Genomic DNA, 25,204 nt, shown 5'->3' on the forward strand with positions numbered 1-25,204 from the left:
TACTTTTTCCATCAACGAAAATGGCCAATTTTGTACCAAATAATGTGTTTTTGCGGGGAGTTCTACTTCATTATTTCAATATGAAGAAAAAAGCAACCGAAAGTCATCGCATTTTGGTGGAAGTTTATGGTGACCATGCTCTATCTGAACGAACGTGTCAGAGGTGGTTTGGACGGTTTAAAAGTGGCAATTTTGACTTGGAAGACGAAGAGCGCGCCGGACGGCCAACAATTTTTGAAGATGAAGAATTAGAGGCATTGCTCAACCAAGATCCATCGCAAACGGAAGAAGAACTTGGAAAAACACTTGGAGTCACTCAGCAAGCCATTTCCAACCATTTAAAAGCAACGGGAATAATCCGAACGGTCGGAAATTGGGTTCCGTATGAACTGAAGCCAAGAGACGTCGAACGGCGTTTTTTCACGTACGAACAACTGCTCCAACGACAAGAAAGGAAGGGTTTTCTGCATCGAATAGTTACTGGCGATGAAAAGTGGATCCATTACGATAATCCCAAGCGTCGGGTAACGTGGGGATACCCCGGCCATGCCTCATCATCGACGGCCAAAGCGAATATTCATGGTGAGAAGATCATGCTGTGTATATGGTGGGACCAGCTGGGTGTGGTATACTATGAGCTGCTAAAACCCGAACGAAACGGTCACGGGCAAACTCTACCGACGTCAAATGATGCGTTTGAGCCGCGAACTCAAGAAAAAACGACCGCAATACCAGCAAAGAAAGGCATGATAAAGTTATTTTGCAACATGACAATGCTCGTCCACATGTTCCACAGCCCGTTAAAACATATCTAGAAACGTTGAAATGGGAAGTCCTACCCCACCCGCTGTACTCTCCAGACATTGCTCCTTCTGATTACCATTTGTTCCGGTCGATGCAGCATGGCTTGGCTGACCAGCACTTCTCCAATTACGACGAACTCAAAAAATGGCTCGATGAGTGGATAGCGGCCAAGCAGGCCAATTTTTGGCGCGATGGTATCTATGAATTGTCTGAAAGATGGAAGAAAGTTGTGGCTAGCGATGGGCAATACTTTGAACAATGAATGTATAACCAATTTTTCACAATAAAGCTTCAAATTTAAAGAAAAAACCGACAGAACTTATTTGTAGACCTAATATAATACATTAAATTTTTTTTAGGTGAATTAAGTCGATTCATTAAGTTTTTCTCTGTGCTACCTCGCCTATCAGAAAAAATGTTTTGACAAAAAGCTTTTATTATGTTTTCTACTGTATGGGAGCCGTTCGACACACGCTTCGAAATATGCTTATAGACTTAAAACGAAAATAGATATCAAGATAATATTTTACGCTATTATATACACTATTATTCTTCTGAAGAAAAAATTGGAGGGAAAATTAAGTCAAAATCTCTGTAACTTGAACTATTCTTCCCGGCAAATGAGAATTAGACTTTGAGAGGTTTTACTGTATTTGATTTTTGATTGATCAACTTAAATTAAGTCTTTGTTAAAGGATCAAATCCTTAAGTAAAATAGACTCCACATCGCGATTTTGTCTAATAGATAAACCGTTTATGATTGTGTTCTTATATTTACCTTGGTACAGTTAGATTTTTCAGAAAATCTGCTTTCTTTTTAATTTCGATTTGCAGACATTCGAATCATTTACGACTACCACCTCTGGCTTTACGTATACTTCGAGCAGGACGCTGTCTCACATTCATTATCTGCCTACTCCTTTCAAGAGCCTACGCGTGAAAATCCCCTACTATGATTCGTCCTCTCGCTTCCAAAACCACAGCACTCAACGTGTGCTCATTCGCCATAAATATAGCGCTGGTTGGACCACAACAACTATATATGGGGATTCCTTTCACTTTCGCTATGATGATTCCCTCTTCTGTCTGACCTATTATTTCGCAGATGGCCTTCCTTCCGCATGCCCATAGCGCTGCTTGGGCGGTATGATCTTTGTTTCTTTTTGTGTGAGGTGTCGGTGAATCGTGACCTAAGGAGTCTCCTCACTACTTCGACCTATTCAGGCGTGAATTTAGTGGTATCCGCTTTGTAAATTTGGATTTCTCACTGGAAGCCAGAAATAAGAAGATGGAGGAATCTTCAAATTAAAAGATGGTTAGCCGACTTGCACGATCCACTTTGGTTACTTATCTGATTTTTAGCGTAACTCTGCTCTTATTTGACTTCGGTCGACCTGCATGGTCTTGCAGGCCATCTCGAAATTTTCTGACTCTCTAACTTGTAATTAGTCCAATAACTATTGCTGCACAATAGATAATGAAGCGGTTACCCTTTGTCAAATTTTATTTTCACATACTGAAACTGTGCTAATAAATCATGGAAATTGAGCAAGCGCCATTATTTTCCAACATGAATATTCTCTTGGGTTTCATTGCATAGCGTAGTCAACAACGAAGTTGTCACCCTTCCTCCATGTGTGACCTATCCACCGCCATTTACTCCTTGTCATCAACATGTCTACAGGTAACTGCTATATGCTGACGAAATTCTATATTCAGAATTCCAAATCTAGAGGCATTTAGCCACGCTCTATGACTCGGTGGGAGAGCAGGCAAATGTCACTAACGTATGTATTTGAAGAAAAAATGGCCCACTTAAGCTCTCCACGTTCTCCGGACTAGGCGCCATAAAGAATATCCCCAATGACACAAAGAAATAATATCGGTGTGCGAATATAACCCTGGCGGACTTCGCTTTGGACTTCAAATTCCTCTGACATTGTTCCTCGATCCAGCACGTAACACATCATCATATGTCGCTTTATTGGCTTTTCTGGAATCCCTCCTCCTGCGTAGAGCATTCCAGGTTCACTCTTTTCAGAGGGATCTAATAGATGAACTTATTATCCTCTACGGTACAGCACCCAGTCCTACTTCACATCTTTCAGAATTTTTTAAAAAAATACTATAAGCACACACATTTCGATTAGATAAAAAATCTGATCCATGTGCAGCAATGACAAAGATTCAGGACCTTCGTAGTAGGAAGGTGCCGTTGAGTCACTTTCAATGGGGACAAAGACAATTTCTGCAAAAATCTTAAAACAACCATAGTCGTAACGTTCTAGAGCCGCAATTTCAGTCACTAGTCATATTGAATTTCCCCAAAAATTTTCACGTACTTTTGATAGGGTAATCTGATCTTCATTACATCAACCAAAACCGTGGAAAATTTGTTGAGTTCAAGCATTTCATTGCATAGTCATAAATTTCTATATCTGGCAATTGGCGGCACACTTCCCCATTAGAGGAAATATCCAAAGGTCAATGGAATTTTAAATGATCTGCAAAAATAATGAAGGTGATAAACTACGTCGCGATAAGCAATAAATTAAAAGTTATCTGTCAGATGTGCGTAAAATAGTAGGCAGATTTTGACTTGGAAAATAATTTCATTGTTGAAATCATGAATCATCAATCAATTGTTCAACATCATCATATCGCAATATTGCACAGATATGATAGTTTGATATGATATTTGACAGCCTTAGGCGCCGAAGGACCCTCATTGGGCGCAGATCCATTTTTTATAGATGAAGTGAGTAAATTACATCTCGTCTCGTTATCAAAACATTAAGTCGGACTCTCTGTACAAACCAACGAAAACAGCATTTTGGTATAGTCGCCATCATTTTAAACCTCCCGGTCTTCATCAGATATACATATACAGGGCCGTGGAGAGAAAATCCGGGTCCGCGGTGAAAATCATGCGGAAAAACTGGGCTCGGGGTGAAAATTGTGTAGGACGCCCTATTGTAGTGATATCATTCAAAACGATTCATTAGTAATACGAAACGATAGACAACTTACCCGACCTCACACAAATTTCCAATTAAAAATATGTAAACAATAACAATCAGTCATTAACTGACCCATATTTCCTCATAAGAGTTCACTTTGTATCTACCGTCAAGAAATAAGATCCACTTGAGTCACAACATACCATGCATACATGAAATAAGATCCACTTGGGTCACAACATGCTATGCATACATCACCCATATACACAGCTACATGACTATGCATAAGAAATGCATAGAGTCATATGACCAGCACGACCCGTATGTTTGTAGATTGGTAATTTGAAAGAAAGAGAAAGTTATGACGTCACAATCATATATTGTTATGTACAGACCCAATTGGTCAAGAAAGTAATTAAAGGAATTTGATTGGTTACTGCATAGAAAATAAGGTATTAACATATGTTAGAATGTAAGTAAGAATTGTATAAAAAGAACTAGAGCCCCGAGGCTCGACACACTTGGTTATTTGCTTTTCATAAGGATAGATAATTGCTATACAGCGATATCTTTCCTGAGCAATTCCAGTGTCAATTAGACCAACGGCAGACTGCTGCTGATTGTAGCTTCCGCAGATTGTTGCGGAGATAGGAATACAGAAAAGGTTTTTATTTTTTTAATAAAGTTATAATTCATGATAACTTATATAGCTCTTCTTATTTTAACTATCTAAATTGTAAATTCACGATGTCGACTTCTCATCCCTACATGACGATCCTGCTTCCCTACATGGCGATCCTGCCTATTATGGACCAAAAAGAAGAAGTTAGTAATTCTACATCATGGACGACACCATCAACAAAAATTTAAGAAGACAAGAGGAGGTAAACGGCAGAAATTGAGAAAGGAAAAAGCAGAGTACTACAGACTAGCAACTATCGCAACGGGAAGCCAGAAGAGCGGATTTATAAAGAAAGCTAAGGAGATAGCAGAACAATTGCGACTACTCAAGCAGAACGTTAAACATGGGCAATTGCAGCTCGACAACCAACAACAGCCTCGTGACTGAATATCGTCAGGCAATCACGACATCAGGATGTTTCGTCATCATAATTTTTTTCATATATTTGTATAATAGATATCATTCGAATTACGTTAGGAAAGTAGTTAATAGAAACAATGTATAACCATAGAGCAATTTTTTTTTATAAGTAACGTTCAATACAACATATTCACAAAAATATTTTTTTCATGGGCGATTTAGAGACTCTAAAAAGATTATTGAATAGCTTACAAAGAGATATAGCAAATGCAAAAAAAAAGTGCGGGTAGAGGTTACAAACGTGACACTGTCCTTTCAAAATTGCAAAACTTAGAACAGATAAAGGCTCAAGCCTCGAGCATAATCCAGAACACTACTGATAGTAAAACCTTGAGCTTATCGACATCTTTTAAACAAGCGTACAATACCTTTAAAGAACTTCTTGAAATACAATTAATAGAATCAAATATGAGTGACTTCGATATTACAACCGCTGTCAAAGTAATACCAACTTTCGATGGTAAATACAAAGATCTCCATACGTTCACAAAATTAATAGAATTTTTAAACGAGACATTAAACGAACCAGGGAAAAAACAATTATTAGATTTTGTCATAAATGTCAAGTTAACAGACACAGCTCGCTTAGCTGTAGGTACTAATGTACCCACTAATATGGCAAGCTTTGTAAAATTGTTAAAACAAAAATTTGTAAGCTCGAACACAATCCAGAGCATCCAAACAACACTGAATTCAGTATCCCAGAACAAATCTTCAGTGACTAATTATCGGGACAAAATACTACACCTTACAAGTGAGTTGAGTCACCTACAAGTTGCCGAATTGGGTGAAACGGTGACAGAGGCAGAAAAGAATTTGATTACAAAACTAAATGGGCGACAAGCTCTTACAACTTTCCTTACCGGATTAAACCCTGAGATAAGAGATACCGTTTTCTCTTCAAGACCGAAAGACATGACTGAAGCCGCAAATTACGCATTAGAGTTAGAGAAACGAGATTTAGGAAATTTATTGTAGTAACTGACCACAGACCGTTAGTATCACTCTTTTCACATAAAAATCCATCTTCCAAACTGACGAGAATCAGATTAGACCTTTCAGATTACGACTTTGACATTGTTTTCAAGCAGGGGAAAATGAACACAAATGCAGACGCACTCTCAAGAATTGAATTAAACTCAGACATATTGAAGAAGATGACTCCAGTAGAGAATGACACTAATGTAAAGAAAACTTTGGCGATTACAAGGGGTATGTCAGCTAAGAGAAAGCTTGACAATATTGTAAAAAACGTGCACGAGGACGCAAAAGCAGATCATCCTAAGAAGCCTGATCAACTTCATATTTGGGATTGTTCTTCGATATCAGACGTCAGAGATATATTAAAATTGAAATTCATCTTGAATGAATCAAGTAAGAATAAAATTATGCGCACCACAGAGGGAATAAGTGTATATTGTAGCAATAAAACTAATAAGAAATCCGTTTCAATTAGTGACAAACTACATTCAACAACACTTTCCACAGATACCAAATCGGTTAACAATAGCGATAATTCTGATATGATGTACGCATCTATCATGAAGAAGTTATTGATAACAGCGGTTAAATGGAAAATTCACAAGCTAGCACTTTCGAACACAGATGATATTTTCCAGGTACTAGGTAAAAATGAATTAAAAAGTATAATTAATACGTTGCAACAAGAAAAGAACTTCGAAGTAAAAATAATGATATATGAACCCCCTAAAAGAATTGAGGATATCGCGATACAGAAAAATTTGATAAAAGAGTACCATGACACGCCACATGGAGGACATTTAGGAGTCAGGAAGACAATTTTGAAATTAAAACAACGTTATTGCTGGAAGAATATGAGTAAAATGGTAAAAGATTATATATCTAACTGCAAATCTTGCAGAATAAATAAACAAACCCGTCATACAAAGGAAAGAATGGTAAAAACAGACACTCCATCGACGAGCTTTGAAACTATTTCGATAGATACAATAGGCCCTTTACGCATATCAAACGGTTATAGATATGTTTTGACAATGCAGTGTGAATTAACAAAATTTGTAGTAGCAGCTCCTATACAATTTAAAGATGCTAAAACGGTAGCAGAAACACTAGTAAAAGAATTTATACTAAAATATGGAATATTTAAAATTTTGAAATCAGATCAGGGAACTGAATTCACTAATAAACTAATGAAAGAAATTTGCGAACTTCTGAAAATAAACCAAAAATTTTCTACGCCTTACCACCACGAAACTTTAGGCACTAACGAACGAAACCATCGCGTACTTAACGAGTACATATTAGCATTCGCAGAAGATATGGCATGGGATATATGGATTCCATATTACACATTTGCATATAACACCACACCTCACGTGGATAACAACTACACTCCATACGAACTAGTTTTCGGCAAATTACCCTATTTACCAGATGACATATTACACATAAATAGCAAAGTATATAACATAGACGATTACGCGAAAGAGCTCAAGATTAGACTACAGTATTCTTTAGATAAAGCTCGAAAAATCATAGAATTGACAAAAATTAAAAGAATAAATGACGATAACAAAACAAGCCCAATAAATGTGAATATAGGAGACTTAGTCTTATTAAGAAATGAAGAAAGAAAAAAGAACCAATCACCTTATTTAGGACCATATAAAGTAAAAAGTGTAGATAATGTAAACTTGAATATAGAAATTAACGGAGTAGAAAAAACCGTACATAAAAATAGAGTAAAGAAATTTTAAAATAGAACATAAATTAAACACAAAAAAAAAATAATAATAATAATAAATTTTAGTATAAGTACCACACAACTTACAAAAAAAAAAAACATTTATTTGTGAATATTCAACCGAATTATAATTTTACTCTTTCTTTAAAAACATATCGAGATCTCACATTTCACTACGAGAAATGTTCAATCTCCCAAACCCCCGTGGTGTAGTGATATCATTCAAAACGATTCATTAGTAATACGAAACGATAGACAACTTACCCGACCTCACACAAATTTCCAATTAAAAATATGTAAACAATAACAATCAGTCATTAACTGACCCATATTTCCTCATAAGAGTTCACTTTGTATCTACCGTCAAGAAATAAGATCCACTTGAGTCACAACATACCATGCATACATGAAATAAGATCCACTTGGGTCACAACATGCTATGCATACATCACCCATATACACAGCTACATGACTATGCATAAGAAATGCATAGAGTCATATGACCAGCACGACCCGTATGTTTGTAGATTGGTAATTTGAAAGAAAGAGAAAGTTATGACGTCACAATCATATATTGTTATGTACAGACCCAATTGGTCAAGAAAGTAATTAAAGGAATTTGATTGGTTACTGCATAGAAAATAAGGTATTAACATATGTTAGAATGTAAGTAAGAATTGTATAAAAAGAACTAGAGCCCCGAGGCTCGACACACTTGGTTATTTGCTTTTCATAAGGATAGATAATTGCTATACAGCGATATCTTTCCTGAGCAATTCCAGTGTCAATTAGACCAACGGCAGACTGCTGCTGATTGTAGCTTCCGCAGATTGTTGCGGAGATAGGAATACAGAAAAGGTTTTTATTTTTTTAATAAAGTTATAATTCATGATAACTTATATAGCTCTTCTTATTTTAACTATCTAAATTGTAAATTCACGATGTCGACTTCTCATCCCTACATGACGATCCTGCTTCCCTACACTATTATCCCAAATCCCATCAAAATTCTTATTCCACACACCCCAGAAAACTCCAAAAAACTCCGGACCGAGACGCAGGGTTATAACAACGATTTTAACATTTTTTTTTTGAAGAAATTTATTTACTTGGAAAAACCTGTACTCGAACTAAAGGCGCGAGAAGGTTTAAAGTTATTTACTTACGCTAACTTAACCTAACATGATTACCTAAAAACTATTTTCTGCAATTAACACATTACATTTCCTGTGTTTATCCTCTATGTACTTCCACCAGGCAAGGACTGTCAGAGAGAGAATTTGGGATGTAAGGGTGGAATTCACTATTTGGCAGGACCGAAGAAATCTGGCCAATGGGGTTATTTATGCTGCTGATGCAGTCTTCTAATGTTCTTTCGAAAAACCTTTCCATGAGATTGAGAACGTATTCTCTTAGTAGTCTGACATTTGCTCGCCGATATACTTCAGCTTTCCAGCCTCACTTTTTAGTCAAGCTCAGTGTGTTAATATCCAGCATTCGAAGGCCATACACCTTTCCATGGGTTCTGATAAACATATGATCCACGTTGCGGCTCCGTAACATATGATTAATTGTATCAGGGTTTTATATTGACTCAGTTTGGTTTTGATACTTAAATCTACCTTCTTACATAGAAGAAAGTAGATTCCACACAATGTACCGCGTCCCTTACTAATAGCGAGCTTAAGGTGACCTGTTCACTGTGGTATTCCCGACCAGACCGATCAGACTTGAATCTTTGCCTCGTTTATTTTTGTTCCCCATTTCTAGCAGCATTTGCACAGAAGTACAAGATACTTCTCTAGCGCTTTAACTGCCTTGTTGGGCCGAAGATCTGAATAATAAACTTATGTGTCATCGGCAAATTGAATCAAGTCAATGCCCATTTCAGGGGACGGAACGTCAGCCACGCTAATGTTATACAGGGTAGGGCTAGGCATCCTTGCGGCGCTCCAAATGTTACCGACAAGAGATCGGAAATTTCATTTCCGACGCTGCCATAGAAGTGTCTATTTCCGAAAAAGCTGATAGTAAGTCTGATCGGGATAGAGAACTGATTTTCAATTAATTTATAAACGAGTTAATTTATCCACACGGAGTCAAAGACTTCTTCTAGGTCAAGAGTGCAGGCTGCCGTAAGTTTGCTATTGACGTTTAGGCAGATACCGTGGAGGTAGTTTAGAGCGTGCTGGGTAGAGTGTTTAAATCGGAATCCAAACTCATGGATGGAAATTATGTTATTGAGTTCGGAATGCTGTATTGTCGATGCTCTCTCAAATAGTTTGCCCACGTTAGATAGTAAGAAAATGGGGCTATAATTCTTTGTTCCGCTAAACAACAATGGCAACAATTTTGGCTATTTTCCAGACGGATGGGAAATAATCGCTATTTATGCAGTTATTATAGACTGCAACTAGGAATTTGATTGAAACCACAAGAAAGTTTCTTAGGACGAAGTTTGGAATTTCATCAGGCCCGGCTGACTTCTTACCGTTTGGGTCTTTCACCATGGAGGTGAGTGAGTGGAAAACTCAGAAAATTTCGCGAATCCGTGGGTTCGGTTGACGGATTCGTTGATGAAAAAATGGTGAGCTTGTAGCAATTTCTCGAGGTGTATTTTTTTGACTGTTGATTGAACAACGACAGTGAGGGTTGAATCTTTCCGAGGAGGAGATACATTGAGTTGTCGCTCAAAAGATTCCGCAAGGACTGTTGCTTTTCCAGCGTCCCTGCAGATAGGTTCCTTGTTCTTAGTCAGAAGGAAGTTGCGGGATTTGCGCTTCCCGGTTACCCTATTTACAGCTTGTAGCATATTTGGCCCGTTCTTGATATCTGCTAATTTGCGGGTCAGCTCCTTGTTACGGAAATTCGCCACCGTTTCCCGGATTATCTTATTGAGACAGTTGATACGGGAGAGCAATGCTTTTATCATATATTCAGCATTAACTCTATTTCCGTGCTTATGGAAGATTCGCAAATGCAGTATTATGTCGCGGGAAAGTGAGTTGTACTGGAACTCATCGACTTTAATACGCTTCGTGTTTCTGCGTGTAGCCGTATTAATGGCGCCTGTCGCCAAAATGATTGCTTCGTCGATTTCTTTATCCGACAAGTTGCGGGTGGTTGCGAGTTTCTTCAAGTTCAGCTTTTTTGCTAAATCTGACTTGACTGTTCGTCTAGACGAAAGATCGGATAGTTGTCATAGCTCGCTTTTGTAGTGCTGCGGTCGAAGACTGTTTGAGTTCCACTGCATAGTGGTCGGACATACCTGGCAATGTTTTACAGGAGATCACCTGAAAGCTTTGTCTTGTTTTCTTAGCAGGAAGTAGTCAAGGAAGGATTTACTAAAAGGTCTTGTTGGTGAATTCTTTAAGAAGGTTGTAAAAGGGTGGTAGATCCATTTCAGTAGGGTTTTCTCATTTTTTTTGACTGCCATATCGCCCCTGGAGGTGTGCCTCGAGTTGAAGTCGTCACCGAAAATAAGGTATTTAGACATTAAGATTACCCAAGACTTTCAGGCTTTGGCCCTCTTGCTCAGTTGCATCTAATATAGACGGAGACGACAAAATCTGCCTATTATCTGCCGTTTTCACCATTGCTGCCGAAGCGGAAAAAGCGAACAAGTACCCGATGACGACTTCCTCAGAATGATAGCATTTCCTGATTAAAAGGGCAGCGCCAGTGTTATTGTCATTTCGAATAATGTTAAATCCGGTAAATTGAACATTGTCCCTGCTCTTAAAATGAGTTTCCGAAACGCGAGAGAGAGTGTCAATCAACACTTGGGCAGTGGAACGTTGAGCGTATGAGATCAGGGAAAAAAGTGCATGAACTGATGAAATCGCACAAGGGCCAGTGGATAGGCCACAGAAGTCAGAAAGAAACGCTTCCATCCCTAAACTACTTTATAGTAAAATAAAAATAATTGTTACGCATAACATATAACTATTGAAGCAGTAGTTTTTTTTCCAACCTGTTGTCAAAAATAACACTTATAGCCAAGAAGTAACAGACATCCCACTTTGAGATGCTTAGTGATTGTTCTTTGACCCCTAGAATAATTGCTAGTTTTCAAACGTTCAGATGAGACTTCAAGAATGCCGATCTCTATAATTCCTCAGGTATTGGTACATGTGAGGATTGAAAAAAATCTACTATGCTCAAACGAGAAAATATTCCATGCTTCTAGTATTATATAAGAAATGTTTATAGGTACCAATTATTCGCACGATTGAATATGTTATTCTACTTCATTGTGTGAGTAACCCGTTCAGTAAATATACAATGAATATTATTTTTGTCTTCCAGTCTCTCAATTCTGATAAATCACAACTCATTTCAGTTATAAGATTTTATCATCAATCCTCTGATGGTCATGCTTGTGCGTATTCTATTGTACCATGTAGTTTGTTTGGCCTTGCATCAGTTGTTCTTGTATTTTTTTGTTACTAGCGCTTTTCTACAAATGGTAGCAATTCATAGGCAAATATTGTGGTTAATCGTTTTGAAATTGTGTCTACAGATTCGAGCTTTTTGTCTGTTCATTCACAACGCAATTTGTTTGTTATGGATTGACAAAATTGATGCGGCTGGCGTTTCATGATAATTGACTATCTACACTATGCTGCAAATAGGGGACACATCTCGAGATCGATCAGAGGAACTTTTAATATTATGCAATGCGATTTTTCGTAGATATGATTCTGTTGTGTATGTGGCACGTGATTTAATTGCTGTATGAGAACTCACTCCTAATTAAGCGACTGGGAATTAGAAGGCGGAGAAAACCTCAAACTCTCTATGTAATGCAGCTTTCATCAACTGCATTCGCATGCAACCTTATGCACTATCAATTAAAAAAAAAGTTTGCATAACTCATGATGACTTGGAGAAGGCTTCAATCATTTCAAATTAATTTTCACTTGAACTTTTTATCACTTAGAAATCGCTTGTAAAGACGCCGCTTATTAAATGATTCACTAAATAATATATTCGATTGTTAAAATTGATTTGAATTATTATTAAGGCGTCTGTACAAATTAAGGTTGTGTTTGAATTAACTACTTGAACTTATCGATTTACTCTTGGATATTTACAGAAAAATAAAATGAAGACCCCACAAAAGAAGTGCTTGTTTCCTGTCCGCCCAAATAATATTCAGTCCAAAACACCTGCGCCTTTGAAGCGTGTTTTTAGTAATGGGATGGATGGGCCGTTATCAGCAATCAAGAAGCCTTTTCACAGTAACACATTTTGCACTCCTAGCAAAATAAAGAAAATTGATGGGAAGCCACTGAATCAGACGGACTTCGGCTTAACACCGAAGGAGAAGACGAGGTAATTTAAGTTGACATACAAATCATGGAATATCTCTTTCATAGGATAATATTTTTAATTTTGTAGGTTTGAAAGTGTCGAGAGAAAATGCAATGCTGTGTCAACACAGAACCACAACGAATCGATCGAATCGAGATCTTCGATATTGAGTATGAATGTTTCGACTTCAACCCTACTTGATGCACCTATTGCTCCAGTTGCAAATTCGTAAGTTAGAGTATCTGCTTATGTTCGATCGATAAAATTCATTCATTGGCCTCGGTTGAATTTTATCTGGAACTATATCATGACTCAAAGCTATGATCGGTTAAAATCATGTTCTTATATTTGGTGCTGAATATGCTAAAATGCTGAATTTTCTCTTACTTCAGTTATAGTCCAATTGTTCGACGATGTGTTAAGGAAATTGAAACCACTTTAGGCACTAAACTTGAGAAGTTTATGGATATCATGAAAGAAATGCATACCATTCGAATTGAATCATCATCGGAACTGAAACAAGAAAATCATAGTTGTATGCCTAACATAAATGGGTAAGTCTAATCTACCGACTAAACAATAGTATGGTATTTTCATCATTAATTTTCAATAAATATATCAGTTAGCAAGCTTAAAAAATCATATGATATGAACCAGTTTTGCTGAGGTTTGTTCCTGTAGATTCCATCATTGAAAGAACTAGCTATTATCATTTATATGAAAGAGAATTCTTATCTGTCTATAATACGTATTCCTTCTCAGATAATACAACTTCAACTCAATACATAATTTATATTTTTTTGGTTTATTTATTATGTATTCACAGATATTTTCCTCTTTTTTTGATTAAAATTTTATCGCCCTCTAATTTTAACTAGTAAATGCGGATTAGATGTTTCTTTACACTCGAGTGTGATACTTTGAATTGATAAGTTCATTAAACACCATTGTAATCTTATCTCCCCCTAGGCAAATTAGCATTTGTTATGAAGTGGCCTTTATTCGTGGATGAAACTAAAAATCTTACAAAACGTTACTACGAACGCCATATCTCTCGTAAATCGTTCTCGGTAGCCACACATTAAGGAAATAATATGAAATCAAACTGGCAAATAAGTACTTTATGCTTTACGAACAGGTCGTATTTCCTTCCAGCAATACGTGGCTCATTTGAAAAAGTCTTATTCCACGGGTGTTATTCATACCCACCTCGTAGTCAACTTTCTGTAGAATGTCCGTCTGTAGAGTCCTTGCACTCGCTCTATCATTCACAATGCTGTAGATGTATTTGCAAAAGTTAAAGGGGAAACCAAATTAGAAGACTTTTTAGTGGGAAGAATTATTTGGAATTCAATGAAATGTGGACATCAACCACAGCATTTGTCGTATTTAGAGCAACTTTTGAGAATTTTTTAGAATAGTTTAAGCCGAAAATAACAACGTTACGTGGCATTATCCTACTGGAGATCGCAACTAGAGTTCTCCAGCTGCGGGACATGTGGCTACTTCAATTTTTATCTAAAACCAAAGAAGTTTTAATTTTACCTTACTAAATTATTTCTAAGAATATGAACCTTAATGCAATTGAAAATAATCAAAAGTTTTGCAACTGTTGAAAAAAAATATTTCAATTTCCACCATTTTTAAGGTTTTGCTTAAAACAGAACCTTATTAAATGGGTTTACGGTCTGTCAGTCTGCCTGCCACACACACTTTGTTCTCAGAAACGACTGTACCGATTGACACGAAATTTGGTAGGAAAGTGGGAATTCTGAATTCCCACGCATGCGGTGAACTACATTGCTGAACGTTGAACTCAAGAGAGGTCTCCATACACCTAAAAGAGAAATGCAAATTGTTTTTCCCGGAAATATAGTCTTGTGGGGTATCAAATGAAGGGTCTCGATCAGTACTTTTCGGAGCAGTTTTGGCGTTGGTTGTAAAAGAGAGGAGTGCGGGGATCCGAAAGTGGTCAGTGGGATCTCGGGCGAGCGTAATGCTTACCACATTGCCTTCTTCAGTGTATTAATGTAATGCTGACCACATTGCCTCCTACAGTGTATTATTAACAAAGTTATAGTAGGCCACAGTTGCCCCTTTCGCGTCCCCTAAGAGATAAAATGACAACACCCCCTTAAATTGATTACCGGGTGTATTCATCGTATATACAGTGCAAGTTATATATCAATGGAATCATCGTGTACCCAAATATTTTTATACAAAAAATCAACAAAGTATTTTTGTACCTGAAGCCCTGAGCTTCTGAATTCGGACTTTCACTAATTATGCAAAAAAAAACACTCTTAAAAACAGAGAATACCTCCAAATTCGACAATGATCGGTGTATTAATTAAGAGGGAGATCTGATTTCCGACAAGAATGGGTATATTGGAGCGATGGATTTGATTGTTTTGATGAACTGCACAACAACCAAAATATCGACGAGTTTGAGGGCCCACCAACTGGTGATTAACCATTCCATCTAAAATAGGCGAAGCTTATTCCTTCTTCTGGTTCCCTTTTTACTCGCAATAGCGAGCTTCTTGCATACAGTGTTTTTGAACTGAATCAGTAAAATAAAAAGAAAATTCAATCAGAATCCCCCATTTTTTCGGCCACGTGGAAACAACACCAAGAACGATAAGGTGGACCACAAAAATACCCGTGTTGATCGCAGTCTTTGCCTTTCATCCTCCTCGGCCTTCGCACACCTCACCGAAAGAAGCTCACGGCCAGCTACTGCCAGCGGAGATGATGTACGGGGAGAATCTGGGACTCCCCGCCGACCCTGTATTGAATATCAAAGCTAGGTTAAGCGACTCCAGTATAATGCGTCTGCTCAAGGACGCGGTTTCGCAACTACTGCCAACGTCACCTTCCTAACATACGACACCGGAAGTCGACACCCTCAAGAACCTCGAGACATGCTCACGGATCCTCATTAGGATAAACTCGCAATAGCAGGCTTCTTCCATACGGTGTTTGTGAATTTAATCAGTAAAATAAAAAGAAAATTAAATCACAAACCCTCTATATTTTCGTTAGCAATTTGGTCACGTCGGTAACGTGGAAACAACAGCAAAAACGCAAAATACATATTATGCCGCTTGCCAAATTATCCGCAAGAGGTTCAACTTTACAGGATTTTTACTTCACTTTTTCAGCTGCTCACCATCATCAACAGCACAACAACCGGTATCCAGTCTAGGCCTGCCTTAATAAGGAACTCCAGACATCCCGGTTTTGCGCCGAGATCCACCAATTCGATATTCCTAAAAGCTGTCTGGCATCTTGACCTACATCATCGCTCCATCTCAGGCAGGATCTGCATCGTCTTCTTTTTCTAAAATAGATATTGCCCTTATAGACTTTCCGGTCTGGATCATCCTCATCCATACGGATTAAATGACCTGCCCACCGTAACCGATTCAGCCGGATTTTATCCACAACCGGACGGTCATGGTATCGCTCATAGATCTCGTCGTTATGTAGGCTATGGAATCATCCATCCTCATGTAGGGGGCCAAAAATTCTTCGGGGGATTCTTCTCTCGAACGAGGCCAAGAGTTCGCAATTCTTCTTGCTAAGAACCCAAGTTTCCGAGGAATACATGAGGACTGGCAAGATCATTGTCTTGTACAGTAAGAGCTTTGACCCTATGGTGAGACGTTTCGAGCGGAACAGTTTTTGTAAGCTGAAGTAGGCTCTGTTGGCTGACAACAACCGTGCGCGGATTTCATCATCGTAGCTGTTAGCAGTTGTGATTTTCGACCCTAAATAGGAGAAATTATCAACGGTCTCAAAGTTGTAGTCTCCTATGTTTATTCTTCCCATTTGATGTTGTTGGTTGGTTGGTTTTTGGTTGGTTGGTTCAACAACATCGAATCGGACTTGTCAAACGAAAACAATAAAGAGACGAGACTACACCTTTGAGACGTTGGAAATTGTTCCTATCTAGGGTCGAAAATCACAACCGATAACAACTATGACGATGACACACGACCGTCTGGTTGTGGATAAAAGCCGGCTCAACAGGTTACGGTGGGCGGGTCACCTAATCCGTATGGATGAGTAAGATTAAAACCGCGAGCTTTTATAATAAAGCTGGGATGGTTTGCATCTAACGCGGAACTTTGTGCTACTGTTAATAAGGATCTTTTCTTTCGCACTGTTTGAATCAACTTTGATATAAAAGAGGAAAAGTTTCATGGTCGGGTGAAAATGGAAGGTGGGGAACGACGAAGAGGTTCTATAGCAGTTCACTGACATATCCTGATGAAGAACCTAACTGGCGTTTTCTTCCGCAGGCGTCTTAAAATTACCAAATAAAAAATATGTAATTCCAAGAATATAAAATAAAGTTGAAAATCCATCAAACCTTGTGTTCGGTTCATGTCATCCTCCTTTTAGCGAAGCTTTTAAGGCTGTTGCTAAGCTTCCATTTCCGATTTTTCAAGTAAAAAACAACGTTTCAAACACACTCTTTATTATTTATTTTGTTCGAATCCAAAAGGAAACGGTTCGCGTTGATATGGCTGGCACTCCTCCCTTGAAAACTCACAGCAAATCATCCAAACCTACGTGCCATCGTAAACGACGGACTTCCCAAGGTCCCAACACTTCTGTACTGTTCGCGGACTGGAGCGATTCATTAATCGGCCATCTTGGTAGAGTAGGTCCCAAGTCGGCAATGGAATGGTCGTCCCTCCTCAATGTGTGACCTATCCATTGCCACTTCCATCTTCTGATCAACCCATCCACGAGTAACTGACCTGTGCCGATGAAATTCTTCGTTCGAAATAATATCAGGCCAACGTACCCCGATGACAAGTCAAAATAAAGGCCAAAACTGGCCCGGTGAGGGACAAGCAGATGCCATCAGCGTAGTCACGGTATTTCAAGTGAAATGTCGTTGTTTATTGGAGTCCTCCGCACAAGGCAGCATGAAGCAGCAACTGCATGGAACCATCGTGTACCCAAATATTTTTATACAAAAAATCAACAAAGTATTTTTGTACCTGGCGCCTGAGCTTCTGAATTCCGACTTTCACTACTTATGCACAATGAGAAATAAAATCGGTAACAAAATGTCACTCAGACAGACCTTGCTTTTAATCTCAAATTCCTCCAAGATTTTACCTCTCAAAAACCTTATATTTTGCGCCATCATGTGTCCCTCTGATAGTAACCATTAATTTATCCGGAATGCCCCTTCTGCGTAAAGCACAGCGAATACACTCCCCGTGGAGACGTTTTCTTGCGGCTGGGGCCGAGTATCTGTTTGGCCGTATCCTTCTTCGTCTGCAGTTTTTCATAAAGAACGAACTCCGAGCGATCACCACGTGGAGGTGGAAGAAGGGTTTGATAGTAGAGCTATTGATGTTGCTTGAGCAGGCGTTTCCCAGGTTCTATGCTCCATCGTGGGTACTAATCCACGTTTCGCCCTGGGCGCCTTTTCCACGCGCTTAATGGATTCCGGAAATGGGTCATTCCTTAATTCGAAGAAGTTTTTCGATCTTAACTTTTCGAATTGCGTTGCCTTCGTCAGCTTTTAAGTAGTAGGAATCTCGTTTGTTGAGCTCATGTTTAGCTCTCGGAGTGGGGTGGTCCCAGTCGTTTCGTCAGTCTGTATAATTTTTTCCACTTGCATATGTTGCATTTGGTCGTGGTTTCAAAGTGCTTGATTTTGGCTTCTATGTCCATTATCGTAGCCTCTATGTAGTGCGACGGCATAATTGAAGTCTTTATTCAGTAGTTTTAGTTCCTCTACTGTGAATTTGATTGTAGATTTATTAATTACATAATTCGGTATCATTGTGATAGGCGGTAGTTGGTTGCGGGGCGACGTTAGTTCTTTGTCGTGGATATTTCTCTTCTGGGCTTTCTCATATTTTTGGTCTCTGGCTATTTTAGCAAAGTTGATAGTTATTAATGCCCCGTTTGCTGTCAATTCCTTAGTTTATTCTGAGTGTGTTGCATATGCTTGTAGAGTTTTTTTTATTTAGTTTAGTGTATAATTTCTTTATGTAGCATTCTCAAGTTTTCACTTTGGCCTATATATCCGGGTTCTTATTAATGACTTGTATTCTATTGCTTTTTTTACACAGGGTTTCATTATATTCAAATAATAACGCTACCCAACAGCATCATTCAGATGGAACTGTCCTTGATGATATTCATCACGAAACACAACCATTTGCACAAAGTAGTCCAATTTTTAAGAAACCTGAATCGGTAAAACAACCTCGTGCTGCTAAATCTACGCTTAATGAAGTCAGCAGGCCAAATAATACATTCATAGATCAAACGAGTGATTCAACACTTTTCCAAACAACTCAATTTGGAAATAGTACTGTAGCAAATGTGACTGTTGTTCCTGGGCCCCGACGTGTGAGTAATACCATGTTCTCCGGAAAGGATGAAACCAACCGCCCTGTGAGGAGATCTATGCGATTAGAGCAAAGAAATTCAACGATAATTGCTACAGATGAAATGAAAGTAAATAACCGATTGTCTCTGTCTATTAATCGGCCGAAGGAACGAAGGGATTCTGTACGACGATCGATGCGCATTCAGAAAAGAGAGTCGATAATGCCGATCGAAGAAATTGAAGAAAAACCAGATGTACCGCAGAAAAGAATCAGTAAAACTGGTATGTATGGATTTTTCAATGCTCTTCAGTTTAATGGAAATGTAGGTTTATATAATTATTTGTTGTGAATTAGGTTGAGTCAAAGGATGAAAATTCCAAATGGGCGGGTTGGTATATTGCTACACTAATCAATTCTGATAGAGTAACCCAGCTCTGGTCTCCTTTCTACATAAACTATAAGGCTCCCTACGATAGGCACATAGAATTAGAAGGAAATAACAGTTCGTTCGTGCATCCAGAGTCCAACAATTCAAATGAAACTTGGAACAGTATTCAAACGACGAAAAAGAAGCAATTTGGCTATCGTAGCTTGTATTCCCAATGTTTTCAATTTAGCTTGAATTTTAAATATCTAGTCAACGGACGATTGACCGGGTCTGAAAACTCCTTGTTTATAGTAACGACACTTTTCCGCCAACCTTCGGGGAAATCTTCCTCATACACTTCATGATGGCAGTTTGATGCTAATTTTTAGTGTTAATTAAAGCCAAACTGACTTTATAGAGAGCTCTGTGCTAGAAAGATTCAGTGAAGAGAGGAATGCTCACCAAAGTCTCAAAATCTTTCTTCGCTGTCCAATAGCACTCACATTTCCGCTTAAGCCGGAGATTAAGCCCTTGACTTTTAATAACATGACAAAGAAACGTGCATACATTAGAAACCACTTTTGGTCTTCACGCGAAGAGTGAAATCTATTACTGAAAAGAACGTCTTTCTCCGAGACGTGTATAATAGTTATCATTATTTACTTTTGCTAACTCACAACTGGCAATCTGTTTTACGACAATTAAAGATTAACTCCGATGAATATTTTACTCTTTTACGAAAAAACAAATGATAACGGACTGCGGACTATTCAATTAGCAGGGTCACACGAAATGGTTGTTGGAAGTACCTGGTTTGCGCGAAAAGCGGTCCACAAACATACGTGGGCCTCTCCAGACGGGACCACTTTCAACCAAATTGACCACGTGTTGATCGAACGCCGCCACCTCTCAGCCTTGATGAATGTCAGAACATATAGGGGGGCCAATATAGACTCGGATCACTATCTCGTTGGCATGGTGCTCCGAGCTCGAATAACAATACCACCTAGAATCCCCTCTGACAATCAGGTGAGAGTGAACACTGAAGCCATCTACAACACAACCCTCCGCGACACCTATAAGAGGGAAATGGATGCCGCAATAACCGCAGTCAATAGAGGACCTGGAGATGAAGCATCAACTAATGATCTTCACAACCACCTGAAGAACGTTATCATGGATACGGCCACAGACATACTTGGCCCCAGCCGCAAAAGGAGTCGGAACGGCTGGTTTGACGATGAATGTAAGCTAGCAACGGAACGGAAGAATGCCGCATACCGAGTAATTTTGCATTCTCAAAGAACGCGGGCACGCGCAGAGACTTATCACGAACTCCGTCGAGCGGAGAAGCGACTTCACAGACGGAAAAAGGAAGCCTGGGAGAACCAACAAGTCTGTGAACTAGAAAAGTACAGGGAGCAACCGCACCAGGCGCGGAAGTTTTACCAACAAGTCAGCAGGATGAAGCCTTATACACCTCGATGCTCATCCTGCCGAGACAAAGAGGGAAATCTGATTTCCGACAGAATGGGTATATTAGAGCGATGGGTTGAGTACTTTGATGAGCTACTGAACAACCAGAACATCGGCGAGTTGGAGGTCCCGCCAACTGAAGACGACGGACAAATACTGCCACCACCAAGTTTAGGAGAAACAGTCCGTGCAATTCATCGGCTAAAAAATCATAAGTCGCCAGGAGCCGATGGAATTACAGCCGAATTGGTTAAATATGGAGGCGATCAGTTACACCAAGTGGTTCATCAACTTGTGCTCAAGGTATGGGACAGCGAATCAATGCCTGACGATTGGCAACGAGGCATAATCTGTCTCATACATGAAAAGGGAGATATCACACAGTGCAGCAATTATAGAGGTATCACGTTGCTGAGTACCATCTATAAGATATTCTCCACTATCTTGCTAGGCCGGATAGCCCCATACGCCCAGAACAATGTGCGAGGCCAGATAAAAGCAGCAGGATCACTCTCAAGACCATTCGACATCAACAACGGTCTACGACAAGGGGATGCGCTATCATGCGTCCTCTTTAACCTGGCCCTCGAGAAAGTGATCCGTGATGCTGAGGTGAATGCAAGAGGTACGATCCTCTTCAAGCCCACCCAACTACTGGCCTATGCTGACGATATCGACATCATGGGAAGAACCACCCGAGACGTTCAAACTGCCTTCATCCAGATCGAGCAGGCGGCGCGAGATCTTGGGCTGCACATCAACGAAGGCAAGACAAAATACATGGTGGCAACGTCAGCACCGAAGACGAATCAACCAACAACATCAAACCGCACTGGTCAAACACAAGCACGAACAAGAATAAGGATAGGAGAATACAACTTTGAGACCGTTGACAATTTTTCCTATCTAGGGTCGAAAATCACAACCGATAACAACTACGATGATGAAATCCGCGCACGGTTGTTGTCAGCCAACAGAGCCTACTTCAGCTTACAAAGACTGTTCCGCTCGAAACGTCTCACCATAGGGTCAAAGCTCTTACTGTACAAGACTATGATCTTGCCAGTCCTCATATATTCCTCGGAAACTTGGGTTCTTAGCAAGAAAAATTGCGAACTCTTGGCCGCGTTCGAGAGAAGAATCCTTCGAAGAATTTTTGGCCCCCTACATGAGGATGGACGATTCCGTAGCCTACACAATGACGAAATCTATGAGCGATACCATGACCGTCCGGTTGTGGATAAAATCCGGCTCAATAGGTTACGGTGGGCGGGTCACTTAATCCGTATGGATGAAGATGATCCCACCCGGAAAGTCTATAAGGGCAATATCTATGGTAGGAAAAGAAGACGAGGCAGACCCTGCCTAAGATGGAGCGATGGCGTGGGCCAGGACGCCAGACAGCTTTTAGGGATATCGAATTGGTGGACCTCGGCGCAAAACCGGGATGTCTGGAGTTCCTTATTAAGGCAGGCCTAGACCGGATACCGGTTGTTGCGCCGTTGATGATGATGATGATGATGAATATTTTACTCTCACTTCATCACTGTCAGCTCACTGTCTGATTATTGAATTGAAGCTAATCGCTTCTTTTATTACCTGTACTGAAGTTTCTCATCACGCCTTCTCTCATAGACGCAAGCCATTACTCACACCGAGTTTGTAGAAACACTTTCCTCCCCCTTTTCACCACTGTCCTTGGCGGAAACTATTAAATTTGAACCAACAAGTGTATGAGTAGTAGCAAATTTGAATTCAGCTTATACTAACTCATTAAATAGTACGAGGTTACCTAGAAAGCATTGTCGGCAGCGGGCTTAGAAGAATGTCACTACACAACCTATTGTTTTTGTTTGAATTCTTCCTAGAAAAATAGATATTAAAGTAGTCCTTCTTGTATCCTTAAATTACAGAATTAATGTGCTATTAAAAATATCTTAAGTGCACTCACTATAATATTAAATAAATATAGCGTGCATTCACACATAAGATGCAAAACGATTAGATTACATGTAACGAGTATATTATTTGAATTGAAGTTATTATATATTCCCGTTTGCCTCCATTCCAGTGCCGTCCCACAATAAAACGATTGCAGGATACTTCAAAACAAAGCACGAAAATAACAAACCGAAAACAAAGAAACAAGCAAAAGACGCGCAACAAAAACACGAAAAAGCTGTGCTTGACTTACTTAACACAGGAACAATTCGGGAAATCCAGATTTTACCGCAAGTCGGTTTGAAGACGGCTTATCAAATAATCACCCAAAGGTAAAAAGTCATGAAATATTTCAATTTTGTTAGTGGAGACCATTATTAATCACTTCAAAATTGAATTGGCAAAAATCTATCCAAAGTTATCCAACACTTCGGAACTATCATAATTACATACGTGCTCCGATCTCATACTACAATAATGCGCTTTTAATCTCCTGCACAATAAGATTGAATGCATGTATCTATTTTTAGAATTATTTATTTAAGTTGTCTAAAAACTAATTTACGGGAATAAAAATATGCCAGTTTGTGTTTGCAGCGTTAACGAAAACATATAATTTGTGCTCATATTACATATCGATTTGAACTGAAACATGTTCTCTACAATTTATATTATTCAACTCTTTCATTTCAGAACACTCAACGGAAAATTTCGAAATTTCGACCAAGTTTCCAAACTACCAGTTTGGCGGGGAAAAGCTTGGCAGCGTTTTAAAGTGGTAAGTTTTTTGTTAACTGCTCATACTGCATATGTTGAACTATTTTTGCTTTTCGATTACGTCCAGCATAAGCTTAGGCTGGCGGTTCGTTATAGTCTACTAATTACACTTATTTTATCTGCTTTCAGGCGAATTGTATTTCATGAATTTTTAAAGTGTGTGTGTCTGTCTGTTTAGTTCATCCAAACACCAGTTATTTTATAAGTTTAAATATGTTTTCATTTTAAAATAAAGACTATAAGATATGATTTTAATCAAATTGCCAATTTTTCTCTTCAGAGTTTCAGGGGGTTCATCTAGCCAAATCGTCATCTATTCAGATATCTGGTCAATTTGAATCAAATGCTGTAACGAATTAATCTTGGATTACAATAGTCTAAATACCCTTCTTTGGCATAAAGATTGGATCCAACAACATAGTGTGAGTTTTCCGACGTTTGATATATTATAATTGAGCCTGGGATCAGTAGTTAATGTCGTTCTATGTCAAATTTGCAATCATTTCATTTTTCCAAACAAACATAGAATACGATGAATGACCAGAAATTTCGCTGCTTCATGGATCAAGAAAAACGGAAAGTAAATACCACGAACGAATTGATCATTCTTCATCTCAAATCCGTAGCCCTGTTCAAGCTCATATCTCCGGCTATCGGCGTGAACTGAGGGTGCTAATTTTCCACACACGTTTCTGATTTTTTGCTCACGAAAATATCAGCGCAAGATATATTACTGTAACGAAACTTACCATTCGATCCGTCTTCCTATTGAATTCAATTCCTGACGCCATCCTATTGGATTTGATAATGATATTAGACTTTTTTTTTTGCAATCAAAAACAACCTCGGCTGAAAGAATAAAACGTGGAATTTGATCATTAAAGCAACGTCAAAAACTCCATGGATTTACTGAGTATAAGACAAGGAACCTGGCAATTGAAGAAAAGCAGATAATTGCGTCGCCTTTTAATGTCAAATGAATTATCTGCAAAGGGTAAACAAATCGATTTTTTTTTTTGGTCTTAAAAAAATCTTCATTTCTACCCGAACAAAACACGAGCACTTCGTGCGCTTCGGGATTGAAGGCATTTCTGACATCAAGCGGTGTAAGGAGCACTATCCGTCGAGATCGGTGGCTGTATGCCTCTCCCCAGTGAACCGCATCTGCGACTTCCATAATAGCATCCATTGTGGATCTCCCTGTTCTGAACCCGAACTGCCTTGGGGACGAGTCACCGGCCACGCGGATCGCTTCTGCGGGTCTACTCTTGATGAGCTTCTCGAGCACTTTCCCGGCCGTGTCAAGCATACACAACGGTCGGTACGCAGACGGGAGCTCCGGGTCTCCTTTACCCTTACTAATTA

The 25,204-nt window shown here is 39.0% G+C and overlaps 1 protein-coding gene across 1 annotated transcript in view; it reads left to right on the forward strand.

Annotated features, from left to right (window-relative positions):
- Positions 1-24,104, forward strand: part of LOC119657089 (kinesin-like protein Nod) — a 63,791-nt gene extending 39,687 nt beyond the window's left edge. Inside the window, exons 6-12 of the mRNA XM_038063844.1 lie at positions 12,690-12,928; positions 12,995-13,135; positions 13,300-13,461; positions 19,015-19,559; positions 23,193-23,394; positions 23,756-23,840; positions 23,969-24,104. Of these exons, the coding sequence (XP_037919772.1) occupies positions 12,690-12,928; positions 12,995-13,135; positions 13,300-13,461; positions 19,015-19,559; positions 23,193-23,394; positions 23,756-23,840; positions 23,969-23,986 (1,392 nt within the window). The 3' untranslated portion in view covers positions 23,987-24,104. The remainder of the gene's footprint in view (positions 1-12,689; positions 12,929-12,994; positions 13,136-13,299; positions 13,462-19,014; positions 19,560-23,192; positions 23,395-23,755; positions 23,841-23,968) is intronic.
- The last annotated feature ends 1,100 nt before the right edge of the window (positions 24,105-25,204 follow it).

The sequence above is a fragment of the Hermetia illucens genome, chromosome 5 (genome assembly GCF_905115235.1).
Source record: "Hermetia illucens chromosome 5, iHerIll2.2.curated.20191125, whole genome shotgun sequence".
Classification (NCBI taxonomy): Eukaryota; Metazoa; Arthropoda; class Insecta; order Diptera; family Stratiomyidae; genus Hermetia; species Hermetia illucens.